The 23,360-nt window shown below is 37.6% G+C and overlaps 1 protein-coding gene and 2 pseudogenes across 1 annotated transcript; all 3 read right to left on the bottom strand.

Moving 5' to 3' along the window:
• Positions 1-420: 420 nt before the first annotated feature.
• LOC127503991 (proteinase-activated receptor 1-like) lies at positions 421-2,150 on the bottom strand. The gene has a single exon (XM_051878286.1). It carries the CDS (start codon positions 2,146-2,148, stop codon positions 1,174-1,176), a length of 975 nt encoding a protein of 324 aa, XP_051734246.1. The 5' UTR covers positions 2,149-2,150; the 3' UTR covers positions 421-1,173.
• Positions 2,151-10,700: 8,550 nt separating this feature from the next.
• Positions 10,701-11,718, bottom strand: LOC127504298 (proteinase-activated receptor 1-like; annotated as a pseudogene).
• Positions 11,719-20,129: 8,411 nt separating this feature from the next.
• LOC127504299 (proteinase-activated receptor 1-like) lies at positions 20,130-21,875 on the bottom strand (annotated as a pseudogene).
• Positions 21,876-23,360: the final 1,485 nt, after the last annotated feature.

Here is a 23,360-nt window from a genome sequence, read left to right on the forward strand (position 1 = left end):
CTGATTGAGACGAAACCACCATAGGAAATTTAGAACCATAGTTTGTTAACTAAGTGCTAAAGCCCAAATGTCAAAATTTTGATAGTAAGTGACAAAAAAAATCCAATCAAATTCGCCCATGGGTCATTTTTTATGTTCTCATACACATAAATGTCTATAACTCCAAAATGAAATGAGATATTTTCACCAAATTTGAAACACATGTATGGGCTCAGTTTGAGGACACAAAAAAATGGTGGGATTTTGCCTCTTTGTGGCACAATAATTAAACAAAACATGAAATTGCCATTAATACAATACAGTATTATGATATAAAATGCTATCTTTTATAAATGCATTGGTGAACAATTACGAAACTCAGTATGTGCCAGGCACCATGTTCTGAAGGTACTGAAGGTTTCGAGACAGCACCTCCTTGTGGTCAAATGTTATAATGAAATTTTGAAAAATGCTGATAGCTTTTGACCTATTTAACCTATTGTCAATGGTCTTAATAGATTCCTTGGGTCATGCAGAGAACATAGATATACCAATATTGCCATATTTGGCCAAGCTTTTTCAAAACTACTTTTTAAAACTCCACCTAGACCGATTTTCACCAAATTTGAGTCAGATCACCTTCAGACCATGCTGGCAAAAAGTTATGGATTTTGTGCTGATAGACAAAACCATTTTTGGAAAGCGCAGCAACACAATTGAGGCATGATGCCAAAATGTCTCTGAAGCTGTATTTCTGCACTGCTTTGCCCTATCGACACCAAACTTTGCATGTTTTGTTGTAACCTTACTCCACATCAGTTTGGTCACAGCGACACCAATTGGTCGACTATGATAAATCTTTCAATCATATTTCAATCATAATGACTGTTTTTATGTTTTTTCAGCCAATTTGCCTAAAATCATCTTAAAATGTTGTTACTTGCTTATTGTTGCAGCTGGTCTGACGCTCACAGCCATGTTGGCATGGCTTATCATGCTCTTTGTGCTTGGCCCCGTAATTGCTGCTTGCAGCTATATTTTTAGTTGATTTTGCTCTTAAGAAGAATTTTTAGAAAATTTACTTTTCTATTATGACAATTAAAACTTTTTAAAATGTAATTTGTTTTAAATGTCTTATTTAAGTTACAAAGTGTCTAATTAAATTTAATTATTTTATTTTTCCTGGCATCACTATCATGTGTTTGCTCTTTTTGCCTCCCTGCATCTCAAAGCAGAGCAGATTTTCTGTCTGTACTGAGACGAGCCGTAATAGTACAGCAGAGGGTCCAGAAAAACACTTGAGCTCCCCAAACACACAACCAACAAGTAAATCTTAAAGGTATCTACTGCTTTGTTTCCTCCAGTAGATAAATGAACATAGCGGTACAACAGGGTGCCATTGGATGGTGCAAAACTCATTACAAACTCTATCAACACAGCAGTTACCATAATCACGGCTCTTCTTTCCTTGTGTGAGGAAGAAGATGATGTTGTTAAACGAGTAGGTTTGACACAGAGCACATAAACGGTGATAGAGTAGCTCACCAAGATGACAACCAGCGGCAGGAAGAAGTAGATGCAGGGAATGATGGAGAACAAGTACAAGTAAAACTGCATTGAAAAGCCATGTCTTTGCAGCACATCAAAGCAGGTGACCCCCACATTCTTGACATTGGCAGTTTGTCTCACTAAGAGAGTTGGCACCGTACCAGCGAGCGCCAGCAGCCAGACCAGCACACATACGCATGTGGCTTTCCTTGGGCTCCTCCAGGTTAGAGAGGCGATGGGAAGCGCCACGGCCAGCAGTCTGTCTACACTTATGCACATTACCAGCAGTATGGAGCAGTACATGTAGCAGTAGTAAGCTGCAGTGAGCACACGACACGCCACCTCACCGAACACCCAATCTGAAGCGTTCAGCTGGTAGTGGATCTTCAGAGGCAGCAGCAGGGTGAAGAGCAGGTCCACACACGCCAGGTGAGACATGTAGATCACCGCTGGTTTCTTCACTCGAATCTTACAGGTGAACGTCACCAAGGCCAAAGCGTTCAGGGGCAAACTAAAGAGCATTACAAAGATGTAGAATGAGGGCATGACGCGCGTGACCATCAAGCCTTTAAATAGCATAACTGCCTCCTTTGATACGGCCAGTTTCCCAGAGTATCGCATAGTTTTGCTAGTGTATGTCACTGCACTATTATTTCTGTTAAACATCTCATTTGTTCGGTTAAGGAAGTCAAATGGAGACGCATTCATACAGCCAGAATCTGTAATCAAAACACAACACAATCAGTGCTTTAATTGACTGACTTTCATGCAAAATAGAAACCATCTGACATAAAAATCCATTCTCTGTTGCACTACTTTACCTAATACAGTACATAAATTTAAATTCATCACATCAGCAAGACACAAGTGAAAGTCATGACACTCAATGAGATCTCTGATGTACTTACCATTTAATCCACTGAACGTTTGATTAAATGTATTTATGTACTCCATGAATTCAGATGAGCTGTCAGATTGGAACTCTAAAGTATTTCACATCTTTAACTTAAACGATGGATAGACGTGGGTGTACAGTGTTGTTCTTCACTCATTTCTTCTGTGCGAAAAGGACAGGATATGGTTTAAAATGTGGTGACATCACCGAAGCCTTCAGTCTCGATAGACTGAGATGAGAAGATAAATTGATTGGTTTGGGTGTGTCTCCTACATTTGTCAGTTTGTTTGGATGCACTATAAAGCATTTGTTTCAATATCATAAATAGTCCATTACCTTTACAAAATGGTGCTTCTCCAAAGAAAAGGGTGCAAATTTGCTCAGTCCATGTGTTTGTGAGAGTATTGTCTTTTCATCTATATACAGGAATATATTAGAACATAATATTGTTTTACTAGGTCTGTGGAGCAAATTATCGACTGCAGTACTTGACTACAATTACTGAAAATACAGTATGATAAATACTTCATAATATGCACTTCTGTTAAAAAAAACAACTAAAAATAATATATGGTAACACTTTACAATAAGGTCTCATTTGTTAACATTAGTTAATGCATTAACATGACCTAACAATAAACAAACAATATATTACTGTCACAACAATAACAGACAAGGAACAGACTGAAACACAGTGCTTAAAGGGTTAGTTCACCCAAAATTGAAAATTCTGTCATTAATTACTCACCCTCATGTCGTTCTACACCCGTAAGACCTTCGTTCATCTTCGAAACACAAATTAAGATATTTTTGATCAAATCTGATGGCTCAGTGAGGCCTGCATTGACGGCAAGATAATTAACACTTTCAGATTCCTGAAAGCTACTAAAAACATATTTGAAACAGTTCATGTGACTACAGTGGTTCAACCTTAAAGGTGCAATATGTAAAAATTTTGCCCGCTAGAGGTCGCTGGAGGCCTATTCAAAACAAAGGCGTAGCTTGATGACGGCAAGTTTGAGCGTGGAATCTTGGGACATGTGGTCTTCACCTCAACGGACGGTAGAAACAATCGGAATAGGACTCAGGAAGAAATCATGTTCATGGATGAGATTATTAACGTTAGTATGAAGTAGAGCAGGACCGAGTGTTGTGGGAGCTGAACGAGGCCGCTGGAGTGATTGCGCAACACGCCGTGAGCAGCGGAACTTTTATTGTGCCACAGACGCCGGCGCCACTTCCGCTTTTCCGGTCATGATTATGAGGTAACGCAGCTCTGTTTATCATATTAGATACATTTGAGAGTGTTGAAAATGATGTTATAACGTTACTCTGTGCGTTCGCTCAGCGGCTGCTGCGAGACACTTGTGTGAGACACACTGCAGTAAGATTTTAGAATATCATATTAAATGCTGGATGGCTTGTGTTGATAAATGGCATGTAATTAATTTTAAAACTTATTGTATGATGGAGAAAATTCTGTATTACTGTTACTAAAAATAAAGCTGCATCTTATTATGCTATGTTAGCTACTTCACAAAATAGTGTTTTTCTCTGAGGCATGGTAAAGAATGTTGCTCACAAAAAAAATTTAAACAATGAGACTAAACGTGTTGAACTATATAACAACAATTAGTTTTCTGTCTATAAATACATCAAAACAGTTGTTCCCTTGTCTATTAAAACATCTAATATATAAAGCGTCTTTGGTGTTTCCATGGTTTTTACAAAATAAAACCGGAAACCGAGGGTAACGCGGGTAGGCTATGACGCAATTAACAGGCGACTCCTCACACGTCCCGGAGCCTTGGTTAAAATTGCAATTTTCTCACAATTTACAAATAGTTGGAAATATTTGGGATATTGTAAGTACTCAAGTGAACAAAATATATAACACTGGCCTAGTGGTTTTTGGATATTTTACTGCAAAAATCTTACATATTGCACCTTTAATGTTATGAAGCGATGAGAATACTTTTTGTGTGCCAAAAAAACAAAATTCTTCTAATTTTGATGTTGACCCAGATTTTAACTTTTTTTCATCACTGGGTGCTTTAAATTTTTGTACTTTTTATACTGAAACACAGTTGAATGATTTATGTAGATCTCTGCCTGCTAATGCTTTTTCTACTTTTCATTTGAACATAAGAAGTCTCTCTAGGAATTATGACAATTTCATTCACTATTTATTTTACTAAAACACCAGTTTTCTGTTATTGCTTTATCTGAAACATGTACAGAGAATTCTAGAGAAATTTTTAAATTAACCAAATACAACTCTGTTCATTATGTTAGAGAAAATAGATTGGGAGGAGGAGTATTTCTGTTTATTTATGAAGAGTATGAATGTAAAATTATGGATGATCTCGCCTTAAAATCAGATAGAAATGAAGTGGAATGTTTATTTGTTGAGCTTTCTACTGGTTTTGGAGGAAAGAACATTGTTGTTGGGGTTATTTACCGACCACCTGATTCTAGTATTCAAGATTTTAATGAAAATTTGGCCAACTCACTTGATTTGATAAATAATGAGCATAAATACTGTTATATTTTAGGTGATTTTAACATAAATGCTCAGATTTGCATCTTCCTAATATTCTCACTTGTAGAGGTCAATACTCTATACGATTTAGGGGTATTAAATTATGGAATGGTTTATCCCATCTAGCAGAAAAATGTTCTTCTTTAATATGTTACAAAAGATGTATAAAGAATTGCTGCTTTGTAATTGTGCTTTTTTGTTTATTGATGTTTCATGTATTTTATGCACCTTATATGGTTTGTTTTTGGAGTTTAGTTTTTTTGTTGTTGTTAAGGTGGAGGCTTTAAATAAGCCCTTTGGGTTTTCTGCCTCGCCCTGCACAGTATATGGATTGTACTTTTGTTTTTATTGTATATATTTTATATTTGTGCAAATAAAACTAAACCAAACCAAAAAAAAAAAATGACTTTATTGAACAATATCTAGTGATGGGCGATGTCATAATGAAGCTTCACGAATCTTTTGTTTCAAATCAGTGGTTTGGAGCGTGTATCAAACTGCTAAAGTCACATGATTTCAGTAAAGGAGGCTTTGTTACATCATAAGTGTTTTAAAATTTCAATAGTTCACCACTGGGGGGCGTGACTTTGGCAGTTTGATACACGCTATTTCTATAGTAAAATAGGCTACAGGCTTTGTCATATCTTATGAAATAATTAGCATCAAACAATATTATTCTTGTTCTAAGTGAATAAAGATTACTAATTAAATGAAAAGATTGAAAATTTTTTTGCACAACCACCAAACAGGTGGCAATGTGCACTATGTAGGCTATGTAAATCGTCATTAAACAAAAGAAGGAGAAAGTAGAATGTCACTCTTTTTCTTAGCATCGGTTTCCATTGGTGAATCATTGATTCGTCGTTCTGTTGAGAATGTCTTGTGTGTTAACCAGGAACAAACTCTGGGTTGGCTGAACTCGATGCGTTTTTGGAACCAGCATACCTGGAGTAAGCATGGTTTGGTTAAGTTAACCTTGCTTTTTGGAATAGCCTCCAGAACAGATAAAAACACAAACTCTAAACATGAACAAAACTCAACCTGTGACAATTAAACCATTTATTAGCCTTTGTTAATTCTAGTTAAAATATTCATGTTCATATTAGTTCAGAGTGAATTAATTAATGTTAACAAATACAACTTTTGATCTTGATAATGCATTAGTAAATGTTGAAATTAACATTTACTAAGATTAATAAATGCTTTAGAAGTATTGTTCACTGTTGATGTTAACTAATGTAGTTAACTAATGTTAACAATTGAAACCTTACTGTAAAGTGTATATATGGGAGAATATGCAATGCAGGGTTTTGCGGACTGAAGCATTGTACTCTCCAAGTTATACAGTGATGCATGTGGTTAGGACATAAATCACCACAGAATGTGTAGTAAGAGCTCAAGTGATGTTGCCAGTAAAGAGCAGATCTATAAATTATGCTTATAACTGTTTCTTTGAGGATCCATTATTTGGGGGCTTCCTAAAGTGATCTGCACATTCACAGCCTCTGCATATTAAGACATATCAGAAATACATGAAAACAGTTTCTTACTTTTTGACTACAAATGTTCACTCTCATTAACAAAAGCGCAGCTTACGTCCTAAATCCAGTGGCCTGTTCCACAAAGCCGGTTTCATTTTTTACCCAGGTAAGTTCAAGATTAGTTTGAGAAAACTCTGTTTTTTCGGGCTCACGAAGGTGGATTGGTTTTAGCGGGTTTCATTGCTATGGTAACTTACACTACATGGCTAACCTGCTCCGGAGCAGGTTTTATTCTGGGTAAGAGATTGCAAACCAAAACTCGACCAATCAGCTGTGAGTAAAGTGACCTGTATCTGATGCAATAAAGCCCCCTGTATCTCTCGCTCCAAATTAAATCAGTTTATAGTGAAAACAATTTAAAGACAAAATTGCTCATCTTTTGCTGCTTTAATTATTTATTATATTTATATTATATGAATTATAATTATGTATAATCAAAGTCCCTTTAAGACAAGTAATTTCACTCGGCGGCCATCTTAGAAACGCCTCTTGGGCATGTAAGTGCAGCTCCGATCCCTTTGAATGAGGAAACATCAAATTCTCCAAAGCTGTTTGCCAAGCTTTCGATTAAATTTCAAATTTGAAATCACCAATGAAATCTGACAACAACTGTCTCATAAATTTTGTTTCTAAACGCTTGAATCATGACAAAAAACAGTATTTGTCAGGCTGGATCAAGCTAATGCGCATGCGCAGTCCTAAGTGTGTGTGTATCTATAAGAAGCACGCGTCTGACTGTTTCTATAGGAACCGGAGCTTCTAATGCCCGCTGCAGTGATGCGATGACTTCACCAAACTTTAACTGCAGCAGCAGTGTTTATTCCTGCTTTGTAAATGCATTTAATTTCATGACATTTTTCATAACAATCTCCTAATCTTCAGAAGTGAAGTGAATTGCGCGTCTCTCTCGTGAGAAGTGAATCAAACGGAGGTTCTCCATGTTCCGTGTGATTGGCTGTTTGCCGCATATGTCACACTTTCAGGTGCATGTGCTTCAGAGTTAATCAGCTTCATGGTACAGTCCCCTGATTTAAACCAGGTTGGATTTATCTGGATTTGTCAACTCCAAAACTCATAGTTTGTTCAACTAGCTTCATGCAACAGGCCTCAGGTCAGATCATGAACTGATCCATTATGAATGAAAACATTAGGTGTGTTCGATATGAAAGGGCGCTGTTCACCCAAAAATGAAAATTCTATCATTAATTACTCACCCTCATGTTGTTCCAAACCCATAAGACTTTCGTTCATCTCCGGAACGCAAATAAAGGTCTTTTTGATGAAATCTGAGAGCTTTCTGTCCCTCCGTTGATAGCCTACACAACTGAAACTTTTACGCTTCAAAAAGTTCATAAAGAGATTGGCACTTCCAGATATGTACTTTGATCAGTGAACGTAAACAGAAGCTCAACCGAACCTGAATGACACGCAAGAACAAACCACTTTCGGAAGTTCAAACATGCTGCGTAACACACAAGAATGAACCTTATTGGTTACGCAGCATGTTTGAGCTTTCTTCTTCTTCTTTTTCTTCTTTAGAGGGTTTAAAGGCCCCGATATACTTCAAACAAAATCGAAGAACGAACTGATGTGACGTCATTTCGAACAAAATCAGGCCAAAACGAAATTCGTTTTGGGAGTTCGAAATGGCTTGCCAAAGTGAACTTTCTGGAAAAGTTCGCTCCAGCTGCAAAACACCTTTGTACTACCATTGGTCTGTGACGATAATGTAATAGGAGGTGTGCGCTGAGGCTCCGCCTTCTTTCACGGGGAACTCTTCTCTGGAGTGTTGCCAATTTAGGGATTTTGTCACTAAATTTAGTGACTTCCCTGCCCCTTTTGAGACTTTTTTCGAACTTATTTCGAACTTCGTTTTACTCCTAAATGAAGAACAAGAAAGATCTTCCTTTGAAGTATATCGGGGCCTTAACAGCAGCTTGCATCCATTAACATTGCACTACTGCCATCTTCCAGGTTTATTTTCCTCTAAAGTCCATTACATCATATTCTCCTCATCGGTCCAGTCCTTGTAAAAAAAAAAAACTGCAAATACTTCTTCTGCCTTGTTCATTCTCAGCACTTGCCCTTATTAGACCAACTTTTCCTAACTCTTCCATCATCTTTTTCCTCTGTTCTTCATATTGTCTGCAACTCATAAGCACATGTTCTATAGTTTCTGAAACCTAACAATAGCCACAAAAACCAGCTGGGTGCTTCCTTATAATGTATTACAGTGACCTATCCTTAATCTGGTCATAACTTTCTATTCCCTCCCCTATTCTTCACAGCACCAACTTTATTTTAAACAACATACAAATGTCTCTAGTCTCTCTGTCCCACTGATATTGCCATTCGCTAATGGCTTGTTTCCATATTATACTCTTACCTTCAGATTTTGACGACTTAATATTAGCTTCAGTGCTCTCTTTTTTAATAGCTTGTTTGGCTAATTTGTCCACTCTCTCATTACCCATAATGCCAATATGAGCAGGAATCCAAATCCGTTGTATCTCAGAGCATTTTTGCCTTATTCTTGCAGACCTGTCATAAGACTATACAGAGCCGACACCGAATCATTTCCAATTAAAGTTTTATTTATTTTGTTTTTCCCAATCCATTCTAGTGCCATCATGATAGCTTAGAATTCAACTGTATAAACATTCATCATTTGATCATTTGTTGTTCTTCTGTTTACCTCACCTGTTTGATTTAAAATGACAATTGCAGAGCCAGTTCTTCCTGATTCTGGGTCCTTTGTTCCATCTGTATAAATCTGCACATAATCTTTATATTTATAGTCTATATATCTATTAAAAGCAGCTACCAGATCTGTACTGCTGTTTACTTTTTTTGACTTGAAGTAACTTAAAATCAGCTTCCATGGTTTCTAGCTTCCATACAGGGGAATCATGCCATATTACAGTTGGGCTGACCTTTTTTCATACACTCCCAAATCTCTAGCTGCCATCTCCTATCTACCCAAAACTTTCCCAGTTAGCTTGCAGTATTCTTTTGGTTGGATGATTATCTCCATGTTCTTTTAGATTTATCCAGTAGTTTACAAGCAGTTGTCTACGTCAAATGTTTAGCATTTCTCCCGCTTCCACGTTTGAGTTTCCGCAAGAGGTTTGTACTTATATCAGTAAAGATATTAGTAGAAGTGATGACAGTCTACTGAGAAGGTAGGGTAAGTGAATTCCTTATAAACAATAAATCACTTGATAGACCTATTGTTACTGCAGTCAAAATATCTATAGTTTCTGTCACCTACGTTAACCACGGTCACCTTGGTTACTGTAAAAATGCCATACCCCAATTATTCTTTCTATGCATACAATTATACCATTTAATTAATTTAGTACCACCTTCAAAATGTGTAAGAGCCTTTTGAATGTAATTAACGATGAACTAGCTTGGTGTAGAGTATTTTGGTTACTTAATCTAGACAGCATTGAAGACAGCATATGTAGTTTGCCAGTTATGGCGTATGCGTTGGGTAGACATATGGATAAACACCGCCACCTAGAGGATTGCTTAATCACAGCCTCTCTGTGTCATGTTAAAAAATGTTTAAAAGAAAGAAACGATCAAATCTTATTACAGTTTTTATTGATTATTATTTTATTGCACAATTACATAAATTCATCGATAGATAAGTAGACAGACAGATCCTTCATTAGCACAGCATGATATTAATATAGCCTACTGTATGCATATAGTTGTAGTTAAAAGTTATAATACAGTAATCTATACATGCAACTCACATGCAGAGACACTAAATACATACACTTCATGTATTGATTAATACTGGCAAATGAATACATTGTGGTGAATATGTTAAGTGCAGGACGGACCTCAACTCTGACGATGATAATGATGTTGAAATTATATCCAGAGTCATTTAATGCCTAAGTCCAGCTCTTTATTTTAGTTGATTTTGTCCTTATGAAGAATTTTTAGAAAATGTACTTTTCTATTCTGACAATTAAAATTTTTAAAAATGTAATTTTTGTTTTAAATGTCTAATTTAATTTATGAAGTGTCTAATTTAATTTAATTATTTTATTTTTTTCAGGTTTCTTGGCATCACTATCATGTGTTTATATATATATTTGTGTAAATAGATGTGTGAAGATAATATACATATAATGTATTACAACAATGATAAAATGGTAAAGTCTTGTTCCAGTTTATTTTACGGTGCAGCTAAGGTAAGTGTCTGTGTGTTTGTGCTTGATTGTTGTTTTGCTCTTATTGCCTTCCTGCCCCAAAACACAGAGCTGATCTGCTGTCTGTACTGAGACGAGCCGTAATAGTACAGCAGAGGGTCCAGGAAAACACTTGAGCTCCCCAAACACACAGCCAACAGGTAAGCAGCATAGGTATCTACTGCTTTGTTTCCTCCAGTAGATAAATGAACACAGCGGTACAACAGGGTGCCATTGGATGGTGCAAAACACATTACAAACTCAGTCAACACAGCAGTAGCCATAATCATGGCTCTTCTTTCGTTGTGTGAGGAAGAAGATGATGTTGTTAAACGAGTAGGTTTGACACAGAGCACATATATGATGATAGAGTAGCTCACCAAGATGACAACCAGCGGCAGGAAGAAGTAGATGCAGGGAATGATGGAGAACAAGTACAAGTAAAACTGCATTGAAAAGCCGTGTCTTTGCAGCACATCAAAGCAGGTGACCCCCACATTCTTGACATTGGCAGTTTGTCTCACTAAGAGAGTTGGCACCGTACCAGCGAGCGCCAGCAGCCAGACCAGCACACATACGCATGTGGCTTTCCTTGGGCTCCTCCAGGTTAGAGAGGCGACGGGAAGCGCCACGGCCAGCAGTCTGTCCTACACTTATGCACATCATCAGCAGTATGGAGCAGTACATGTTGCAGTAGTACGCTACACTGAGCACACGACACGCCACCTCACCGAACACCCAATCTGAAGCGTTCAGCTGGTAGTGGATCTTCAGAGGCAGCAGCAGGGTGAAGAGCAGGTCCACACACGCCAGGTGAGACATGTAGATCATCGCTGGTTTCTTCACTCGAATCTTACAGGTGAACGTCACCAAGGCCAAAGCGTTCAGGGGCAAACTAATGAGCATTACAAAGATGTAGAACGAGGGCATGACACGCGTGACCATCAAGCCTTTAAATAGCATAACTGCCTCCTTTGGTATGGCCAGTTTCACAGAGTATCGCATAGTTTTGTTATTGTATGTCACTGCACTATTATTTCTGTTAAACATCTCATTTGTTTGGTTAAGGAAGTCAAATGGAGAAGCATTCATACAGCCAGAATCTGTAATCAAAACACAACACAATCAGTGCTTTAATTGACTGACTTTCATGCAAAATAGAAACCATCTGACAAAAAAATAAAAATCCATTCTCTGTTGCACTACTTTACCTAATACAGTACATAAATTTAAATTCATCACATCAGCAAGACACAAGTGAAAGTCATGACACTCAATGAGATCTCTGATGTACTTACCATTTAATCCACTGAACGTTTGATTAAATGTATTTATGTACTCCATGAATTCAGATGAGCTGTCAGATTGGAACTCTAAAGTATTTCACTACTTTAACTTAAACGATGGATGGATGTGGACGTACAGTGTTGTTCTTCACTCATGAGTGATTTCTTCTGTGTGAAAAGGACAGGATATAAAATGTGGTGACATCACGAAGCCTTCAGTCTCGATAGAGTGAGATGAGAAGTTAAATTGAATGGTTTGGGTGTGTCTTGTCAAATTTGTTTACCATCTTTTCATATACAGGAATATATTAGAACATAATATTGTTTTACTAGGTCTGTGGAGCAAATTACAGACTGTAATACTTGACTGCAAATACTGAAAATACAGGCTGAAAGTATGATAAAAACTTCATAATATGCACTTCTGTTAAAAAAACAACTGAAAATAATATATGGTAACACTTTACAAAAAGGTCTCATTTGTTAACATTAGTTAATGCAGTAACTAACATGAACTAACAATATATGAACAATATATTACAGCATTCATTAGCCTTTGTTAATTCTAGTTAAAATATTCATGTTCATATTAGTTCACAGTGAATTAACTAATGTAGCCTACAACTTTTGATCTTAATAATGTATTAGTAAATGTTAGTTAATGTTGACTAATGTAGTTAACTAATGTTAACAATTGAAACCTTATTGCAAAGTGTAACTATATATATATACATATATATATATATATATATATATACACACACACACATATATATATATATATATATATATATATATATATATATATCAGTGGTGTGCGGTCCATATAAGCTGCAAATGCTCTGCATACCCAAGCCATTATAAATTACTATTAAATCCCTTGTTTGAGGTGTATCCATAAAGCCTACATGATTGGTAATGCGTATGTAACTGTCCGTAATTTATTTATTTGCCAAACAACGGTAATTTTCTTTAAATCTGCCAGTTACGGAGACTTCCGGGGAAGCTGATCTACAGCAGGGGCACATTCAAGCTCAAACCGGTGTGCAGCGTTTTGGCTACGGTTTCCGGGTTGAACTACATGTTTCCTAGGGTGTGTCTCCATCAGCTCCCTAGTTCAGTAGTCAGAGCACTGATCAGGGAGCCGGCTATTTTAAGGGCTATCTCAATCGCAGAATCCTTCCAGGGTACTGAACCATTCACTCACTATGCTCCCTTAACGTAAGTTCTGAAGCGCGAAACTTAAATCACGTGAGCAAACTCACTACACATAATGACATGCAATATTTTTTTTTTTAAAATACAAACCATTATTTTATTACATTTCAGCATAAATATACATTGCTAGACAGGTAATTAACATAATCTAGCAAACATTTATAATTTATTTACGGCTGAAATGTTGCACGTATATGTAACAAGCAAAGTATTTATCATAATGTACTAAATAATGTACTAAATAACATTACAAGTAATGTCAGAAACAACCTCTGGATATGATGCTGAGCACGTGCACTCAACTTCTTTGGTCGACCATGGCGAGGCCTGTTCTGAGTGGAACCTGTCCTGTTAAACCGCTGTATGGTCTTGGCCACCGTGCTGCAGCTCCGTTTCAGGGTTTTGACAAACTTCTTATAGCCTAAACCATCTTTATGTAGAGCAACAATTCTTTTTTTCAGATCCTCAGAGATTTCTTTGCCATGAGGTGCCATGTTGAACTTCCGGTGACCAGTATGAGAGAGTGAGAGCGATAACACCAAATTTAACACACCTGCTCCCCATTCACACCTGAGACCTTGTAACACATGAGTAACATGACACCGGGGAGAGACACCTGTGTGTTGAGTTATTTTGAGGGGACAGCAAATTTACACTGTTATACAGTGTACAGCTTGTATAACAGTGTAAATTTGCTGTCCCCTCAAAATAACTCAACACACAGCTATTAATGTCTAAACCGCTGGCCACAAAAGCGAGTACACCCCTAAGTAAAAATTTTCTCTCCCCAGTGTCATGTTACTCATGTGTTACAAGGTCTCAGGTGTGAATGGGGAGCAGGTGTGTTAAATTTGGTGTTATCGCTCTCACTCTCTCATACTGGTCACCGGAAGTTCAACATGGCACCTCATGGCAAAGAACTCTCTGAGGATCTGAAAAAAAGAATTGTTGCTCTACATAAAGATGGCGTAGGCTATAAGAAGTTTGTCAAGACCCTGAAACTGAGCTGCAGCACGGTGGCCAAGACCATACAGCGGTTTAACAGGACAGGTTCCACTCAGAACAGGCCTCGCCATGGTCAACCAAAGAAGTTGAGTGCATGTGCTCAGCATCATATCCAGAGGTTGTGTTTGGGAAATAGACGTATGAGTGCTGCCAGCAGGGGTGGGGGTTCAGCCTGTCAGTACTCAGACCATACACCACACACTGCATCAAATTGGTCTGCATGGCTGTCATCCCAGAAGGAAGCCTCTTCTAAAGATGATACTCAAAAAAACCCGCAAACAGTTTGCTGAAGAAATTTTATAACAGTGTAAAAAAGCAAATTTACACTGTTATACAAGCTGTACACTCACTACTTTACATTGTAGGAAAGTGTCATTTCTTCAGTGTTGTCACAAGAAAAGATTAAAAAAAAATAATAACGTTAATATAATAAATTATGCCTTTTAAATAGCTCAAAAGAAATAGCTCAAAGAAGACCACGGTTTTACTACAAATAAAACAAAATGGTTATTGTTGTTAACCATGGTAACCACAAATCAACCATGGTTTTGCTACACTATAGTTTATGGTATTTGTAGTAAAATTATTTTACACTGTTATAAAATTTCTTTTCAGCAAACTGTTTGCGGGCTTTCTTGAGAATCATCTTTAGAAGAGGCTTCCTTCTGGGATGACAGCCATGTAGACCAATTTGATGCAGTGTGTGGTGTATGGTCTGAGCACTGACAGGCTGACCCCCCACCCCTGCTGGCAGCACTCATACCTCTATTTCCCAAACACAAGCTCTGGATATGATGCTGAGCACGTGCACTCAACTTCTTTGGTCGACCATGGCGAGGCCTGTTCTGAGTGGAACCTGTCCTGTTAAACCGCTGTATGGTCTTGACCACCGTGCTGCAGCTCAGTTTCAGGGTCTTGGCAATCTTCTTATAGCCTACGCCATCTTTATGTAGAGCAACAATTCTTTTTTTCAGATCCTCAGAGAGTTCTTTGCCATGAGGTGCCATGTTGAACTTCCGGTGACCAGTATGAGAGAGTGAGAGCGATAACACCAAATTTAACACACCTGCTCCCCATTCACACCTGAGACCTTGTAACACTAACGAGTCACATGACACCGGGGAGAGAAAATGGCTAATTGGGCCCAATTTGGACATTTTTACTTAGGGGTGTACTCGCTTTTGTGGCCAGCGGTTTAGACATTAATGGCTGTGTGTTGAGTTATTTTGAGGGGACAGCAAATTTACACTGTTATACAAGCTGTACACTCACTACTTTACATTTACAAGTGTCATTTCTTCAGCGTTGTCACATGAAAAGATATAAAATATTTACAAAAATGTGAGGGGTGTACTCACTTCTGTGAAATACTGTACAATGCAGGGTTTTGCGGACTGAAGCATTGCACTCTCCACATTATACAGTGATGCATGTGGTAGGACACAAATCACCACAGAATGTGTAGTAAGAGCTCAAGTGATGTTGCCAGTAAAGAGCAGATCTATAAATTATGCTTATAACTGTTTCTTTGAGGATCCATTGTGTAGTGGGATTTGGGGGCTTCCTAAAGTGGTTCACATCCTCTGCATATTAAATATAAGGAAATGTTTCATACCCCGCTAGAAATTTTACGTTCCCAGAACATTCTCAGAACGTTGGTGTTAAGAACGTTGCCTAGTAACTTTCCCAGTACGTTACGAGACGGTCACAATATGGAGTTCTTTTAAGGGTTGGGGGATGTTATTTGGCAGACCTTCACAGAAAATTCAGGACATTCTCTAAAGCTTTTAGGTCATTATGCAGAAATTATTCAGGCAGGATCCTGTAGACTCACACAGACTTCAAGATTCTGCGTATGAACCTCAACAATGGTGACAAGATTTTCAGATAAACAGATCAACTCTGAGCATCACAAAACAAGCTACTAAAGTCACAAAAAAGATTTTTGTTTATTGTCACCATTGTTGAGGTTCATACGCTGATTCGTGATGTCTGTGTGAGTCTAAAAGACACTGCTCAAAACTCTGTATAATGAAGAACATTTGACTGTCATAAAAAAAAAACAGCAACTAACAGTTAACACACTCAGAGTTTAGACTCAGGAGAGGATCAGTGAATCGGGACACTCCATGATGATTGAATCACCATCATTAAATAACCAAATTCATCTGATCAGAATTTCTCTTGCGATTTTTACTGTAACAAGCATGTTTTGGAAATACAGTTAAAGCAGCCAGAGAAAATCTAACATTAAAATATCAAGAATCAAGAACCCATCTAAAGCAAACACTCAACTCCATAACGGTGACTTCAAACTTTATTATTTTCTATAAAACCTCAACATCTAACCTGTCACCTGGTAACGTTCCCAGAACGTTCAGAGACAGTCATGATGTGGAGTTTTTTTAAGGGTTGGGGGATGTTATTTGGCGGACCTTCAGGGAACATTCAGGACTTTCTGGAAATGTTTAGGGGACTATTACTCTAGGACGTTCTGTTAACCTCCCAAATGTCCTCTTTGTAATGTTCTCGCTTGACCATAAAATAACCAAAATAGAATGCCCCCCTAAAGTCATATCGGGAACGTTATTAAATGAACAACAGAGGACCATGTGGGAACGTTCTGTAACATTCCAAATGTCCTCTTTGTAACGTTCTTATGTGACCACAAAATAACCAAAATGGAACGTCCCCCTGAAGTCATATAAGAAACCTTGAACTGCAGCACCTTCATTACCAAAAGAGGACGTTTTACGAACATCCCTAATGTTCTGTAAAGGTTCAGAATTTTCATCACCTTTAGAAACTTTTAGGGAACGTTGCGCAAGGTCACGAGAACGTCACCTTCTATGTGGGTAGTTATTAATGATTAGTCAAATAAAGACAAATCAGATACACATGAAAACAATATCTTACTTTAGGCTACAAATGTTCACTCTCATTAACAAAAGCAGTGTAAGTCCTAAATCCAGGTCAGATCACAAACTGATCCATTATGAATGAAAACACTAGGTATGTTTGACATGAAGGGGCAATTTTACCATTTTGTCATTACAACAATGACAAATTGTCATTTTGGGGTGAACTAACCCTTTAATATGATCATATATATATATATATATATATATATATATATATATATATATATATATATACATCTCCAAGAAAAAGGGTGCAAAGTGACTCCATGTATTTGTGAGAGTATTGTCTTTTTAAGCATAATAACAATGGAACATTATATTGTCTTACTAGGTCTGCAAAACAAACTACAGAGAGCACAAGGAATACTTCATATACACTGTAAACAAAATTAAGCACTTCAATTAAGACATACTAAAAACAATCAATAAATAACAATAAATAGGAGAGCAAATGTATTTGAGGGTCATGCAGTCTGAACCATTGCACTCAGATCATAAAGTGATGCATGTGGTTGGGCTCTTACTGCACTTTTTCCACAGAATGTGCCGTAAGAGCCCATGTGATCTTGAAACTTGATGCTTATGACTGTCTCTTTAAAGATCCATTAATGTGTAGTGGGAGATGGTCGATTTGGGACATCCTGAAATGATCGTTCACACCCTCTGTGCACCATTAAGACAAAGAAATAAAGTCAATGCACAATCAAAAGATTTAGAATAATAGTACCGTTTTATAGTAATTGCAATTAATAATAACTGCCAGTAATGTCAAGTAGCTACATTGTAAATGTAACTCAAAAAGTAAGCATAGGCTACTAATGAAGTACATTTCTGAAAGGTGTTTGGTCTACATTGTGATACACCAAAGGTTTAAAGCTTCAGTATTATCTGAGGTGTATTCAAAATTATTCATATTCAAATTTATTCAATTTTATTCTTTTGTTTTAATATCTTTTTATTCATTTCTTTTATTCATTTTTCCTTTTTATGAATCTTATTAATCTTTATAGTCATTGATAGCTATGTATTCATTTAGTCATCGTTAATCAATTTATTCCTTATGTTGAATGATTATTCTTTATTGATTTTTGTTATTGATTTCTTTAATTATTTACATATATTCTATATATACTCCCATAAAACGGTTAGTTCCAGTCCTTGATTCTGATTGGTCAATAGCTGTGTTTTATTCACAATAAAACACGGCTATGACCGCTTCACTCAACGGTTCTGTGTATCACTACACAACTCCCTTAGTAACCACTCTTAGCAATGTAAACTGTTTGTTCTCAATTGATATTGTTCATTGAAGCTCACTGTATTATGTAGAGGAGTATTGTGAGAAAGAGATCGAGTGAGCGAGTTTATTACCTGCATTCAGATTTAGCATTTTCCTTAAGGTCAGTCCAATGTTCATAATAAAAAAATCTGTTTAAATGTCCACTGCGATATCTTGTCCTTTTAACAGTTAAGGGGTTTCCTGTGACTGACAGCTAGTCAAAGCATTTGTCAGTTGCGTTGTTCCGTGTTCACAACATTTCAGTCTTTTCAATGTAAAAGTCTTCGCTACTGACTGACACACTCATAAAGACAGTCTTTGCCGCCATCTAATGGCGTAATAATGTAACTTCTGTTGCTGTTCACGGTCAGGGACTATTTTTTCCAGCGGAAGGAATGCTTTTAGTGAAAGTTTACTTCATGAAAGTTGCATTGATACATATTTTTGGATTTAATATTTGTATTGTGTGGTAACCCTTTTCTAAAAGCAATAAGGTACTCAAGGCAAGTGCTTTATCATGAATAAGTCATGGCTGAAGGGGTTGCAGGCACTCGCGTTGTGCTTAATACCGCCCTTCAGCCGTGACTTATTCACGATACAGCACAATCTCTCATACCTTATTGCTTACTTATATGTTTGATTATTCTGAAATGTAAGATCTTTTGTGTCTCTTCTGTGCTGTAAGATTGAGGGGTTCATCCTGTTAACCAGGATGTTTTCCATCAGAATTGATTATGTGATGTACCTGGGTATCAAAAATATGCTTGTTTCATCTTTGCAGATAATACAAGATCCAAGACATTCTCTTAAAGGTGTTAAAAAAACCCACAACAAGTTATTCTACGCGCTGTAAAAGGAGCATGGTGACCTAATAGGACCTGCTATAGGGCACATTTTGTCCAGAGTGCATGCTTAAATGGTTGCAAGAGAAGTGAAAAGAACTTCAATCCCTAGTCCCTTCCTGTTACGTAGGCAGAACATATAAACCCCTGGTTTCATAGACAAGGCTTAAGCTAGTCCTAGACTAAAATGCATGTTTGAGCTGAAAGTAATGTCATGACATGTCTTAAAATGTCAGAGCCATTGTTTTGTCTCAAGATGCACACCAGTAATGTTTTTTTTTTTTTTTTTATAAACTATTAAATAAAATATATCAAGGGGACCTATTATGCTCATTTTTACAAGATGTAATATAAGTCTCAGGTGTCCCCAGAATGTGCCTGTGTATATATATATATATATATATATATATATACACACACACAGTTGACTCACCTACATTCCTCGACAGTTTTCAGCATCCCTCCACCACCCGACTCCTCACTCTTGGCTTGTTCCTACAACAGCCAGGAATACGGAGGGAGTACTCTGGGTTCGGGCCAAATACAGAGCTTGGAGCCATCTCCTTGGACAGCACGCCAAATATGCATACCATTTATTCTATATGACTTATTTGCAAGTGTGAACACAGAAATGGTTTTCAGAGCACACACATCAGAAGCTATAACAAGTTTTATTATAATTATTATTTTATTACCATAGATGGAAATGGGTGACAAATTTATGTATGTATGATAATACACAGATAATATATTATGCATCATAAACGCTGCTCCAAAACCTTCACTGACATAACACGGTAGCTATAGATTTTGTCAGTATATTGCATGCATATAGTAGTAAAATAGAATAATATATGTGTGCATACACTTCATTCCATGTCGGTTAATACTGGCAGATAAATACAGTGTAGTGAACTTAGCAAGTAAGAATATGCCATTTGTTGCTTTAAGAGAGATCCACTTCATTTTTGTTTTGTATTGTGCAGCTGTAGTGAGAGCATTTCATGTATTTGGTGGTGTTTTTGCTCTTTTTGGCTTTCTGCACCAAAAAACAGATCTGATCTTCTGTCTGCACTGAGACGAGCCATAGTAGTACAGAAGAGGGTCTAGAAAAACACTTGCACTCCCCAAACACACAGCCACCAGATAAGCAGCATATGATGAATCTCCCTCCCCGCTGTTTCCTCCAGCTAAACGAACACAGTGGTACATCAGGATGCCATTGGTTGGAGTGAAACACACCACAAACTCAATTAGCACAGCGATAGCCATAATCACAGCTCTCCTTCGGTTGTCTGAAGATGATGATGATGTTGCTAAGCGGTTAGACTTTCCTCTGAGCACATATATGATGGTAAAGTTGCTTACTAAGGTGACGACTAGCGGCAAGAAGAAGTAGAGACAGGAGAGGATGGAGAACAGGTACACATAATACAGCACTGTAGGGTCGTTGTGGTGCAGTACGTCATGACAAGTGACGCCCACATCCTTAATATTAGCCGTTTGTCTCATTGAGAGAAGTGGCACCGTACCAGCGAGCGCCAGCAGCCAGACCAGCACACATACGCACGTGGCTTTCCTTGCACTCCTCCAGGTTAGAGAGGTGACGGGATACACCACGGCCAGCAGTCTGTCCTACACTCATGCACATCATCAGCAGTATGGAGCAGTACATGTAGCAGTAGTAAGCTGCACTGATCACACGACACGCCACCTCACCGAACACCCAATCTGAAGCGTTCAGCTGGTAGTGGATCTTCAGAGGCAGCAGCAGGGTGAAGAGCAGGTCCACACACGCCAGGTGAGACATGTAGATCACTGCTGGTTTCTTCGCTTGAATCTTACAGAAGAACGTCACCACGGCCAAAGCGTTCAGGGGCAAACTAATGAGGATGACAAAGATGTAGAACAAGGGCATGACGCGTGTGACCAGCAGGCCTTTGAGAAAGACAGCAGACTTGACTGAGATGTTTAATGTCTCAGGGATGTGGTTTGTAGTGTTTTGACTATATGCTGCTGCATTTTTCCTAGAATGGGTTAAAAAACCACCTGGACCAGGGCATTCGGAATCTGTAACCAGCACAAAACACAATGAGTGAAAGTCACTAAAACGTACAACTATTAGAAAAAACGCAAGCATGAGATCCACCTCTAAACATAACGATCACTGAGATGTAACCCAGCAGGCACCTTGATATCAATTTGACAACAAATGTTAGTCAAGACTTGATCAAGATGCTGCATAACATCATTTTAAGGTCAGTTTGGACGGCAGTTTCTTCCAGTGGCAATTAGGTGAAAAGAGGAAGTTAATACCCACACTGAAATTGGTTTAATGTATATGCAGGCCAATATGTTTGACATTCAGTTTACATCAATCAAATACTATTAGCTCCTTTCACACAGCAATCCCGGTAAATTCCTGTAAAATTACCAGAATGACTTTACTGGTAAATAAACAAATATGCTGTTCACACAAGCAACAGCATTCTGGCTTTTTAACATTAAGAGACCATTCACACATCAGCACCAAAATACCGGTAAATTCTGTGATGTCAGTCATCATGAAATGATCTTTAAATGCTGCGCTGTTGTCTTCATCCACCCGCATGAGGAGAAGCGCTTTAGTTTCAGTACCTGTTCAATTTGACAACATTTTTTGATGTCTGAGTGACGGGCATAAAATACGATGAAACGGAGCGTGTGTTTGCCCTTAAAAAGATGTGCATAATAGTATACAACTGCAGAGCTGCAGTGCTGATGAATGGAAATGAAGGCTGGGTTTGCCAGAACCAATTTACCGGTATTTTTGAAAGGTCCTGTTCACACATGATCTCTTACTGGTAATTTACCAGTATGTGACTGTATGTGTGAAAGGGGCTATTGACAGCAATGATTTGTATTTGATCAAAGACTATAGATTAACACAAGATGCATCACTCAGATTGTTTTGAATTGGAGAAAGTGTGACGCGCAATATGGCAGAATAAGTCCCGCCTTCTAAATAAGAGCCAATCGCTGATCAAGTCATCGCATCACTGCAGTGGCTGTTAGAAGCTCCGGTTCCTATAGAAACAGTCAGAGACGCGCTTCCTACACAGCAAAATCCCCAGAGTTAAATCAACTCTGCTTAGAGTACATATGGTCCCTCTCTAAATATTGTTAAAGTAACACTGAAGCAGAGTTAAAGTCAGTTGTAGTTTTTGTGTTTCTCTTTTCTTTAGTGATTCTGCTTGTTAACAGCAGGTGTTCATCACTAATGCTCAATCATCACTTAATAAATCGCTTAATTATCTCATTAATTTGAACTCTGCTTCAGTGTTACTTTAACACTATTTAGAGAGGGAACATAAGTACGCTGCGCAGAGTTGATTTAACTCTGGGGATTTTGAACATCAATTTGATGTTTTTTTAAACATCAATTGGACATCAGTGTGTGAATGTCAAATGGACATCAAGTTTTTGACGTCAGTTTGATTTGCAATTTTGACCTCCTTTTTGACATCAATTTGATGTTTTTTTTTTTTTTAAACATCAGTTGGACATCAGTGTGTGAATGTCAAATGGACATCAAGTTTTTGACATCAGTTTGATTTGCATTTTTGACCTGTTTTTTGACGTCAATTTGATGTTTTTTTTTAAACATCAGTTGCACATCGGTGTGTGAATGTCAAATGGACATCAAGTTTTTGACGTCAGTTTGATTCGCATTTTTTACCTGTTTTTTGATGTCAATTTGATGTTTTTTTTTTAAACATCAATTGGACATCAGTGTGTGAATGTCAAATGGACATCAAGTTTGTTTCAAGTCAGTTTGATTTGCATTTTTGACCTGTTTTTTGATGTCAATTTGATGGTTTTTTTAAAACATCAATTGGACATCAGTGTGTGAATGTCAAATGAACATCAAGTTTTTAACATCAGTTTGATTTCTTCTTTCAACAGCCTTTTCAACATCAAGGTGCCTGCAGTGAGGCGTATCGTACAAAAACTTTACAAATGAAATTTATATGAATAAGCCACCAATTCTGCAAAACGTAAATAGTTACAAATGAGATTGATAAGATTGTGTTGCATATTACTGTTATTTGTTGTT

This window comes from Ctenopharyngodon idella, chromosome 21, assembly GCF_019924925.1.
Source record: "Ctenopharyngodon idella isolate HZGC_01 chromosome 21, HZGC01, whole genome shotgun sequence".
Classification (NCBI taxonomy): domain Eukaryota; kingdom Metazoa; phylum Chordata; class Actinopteri; order Cypriniformes; family Xenocyprididae; genus Ctenopharyngodon; species Ctenopharyngodon idella.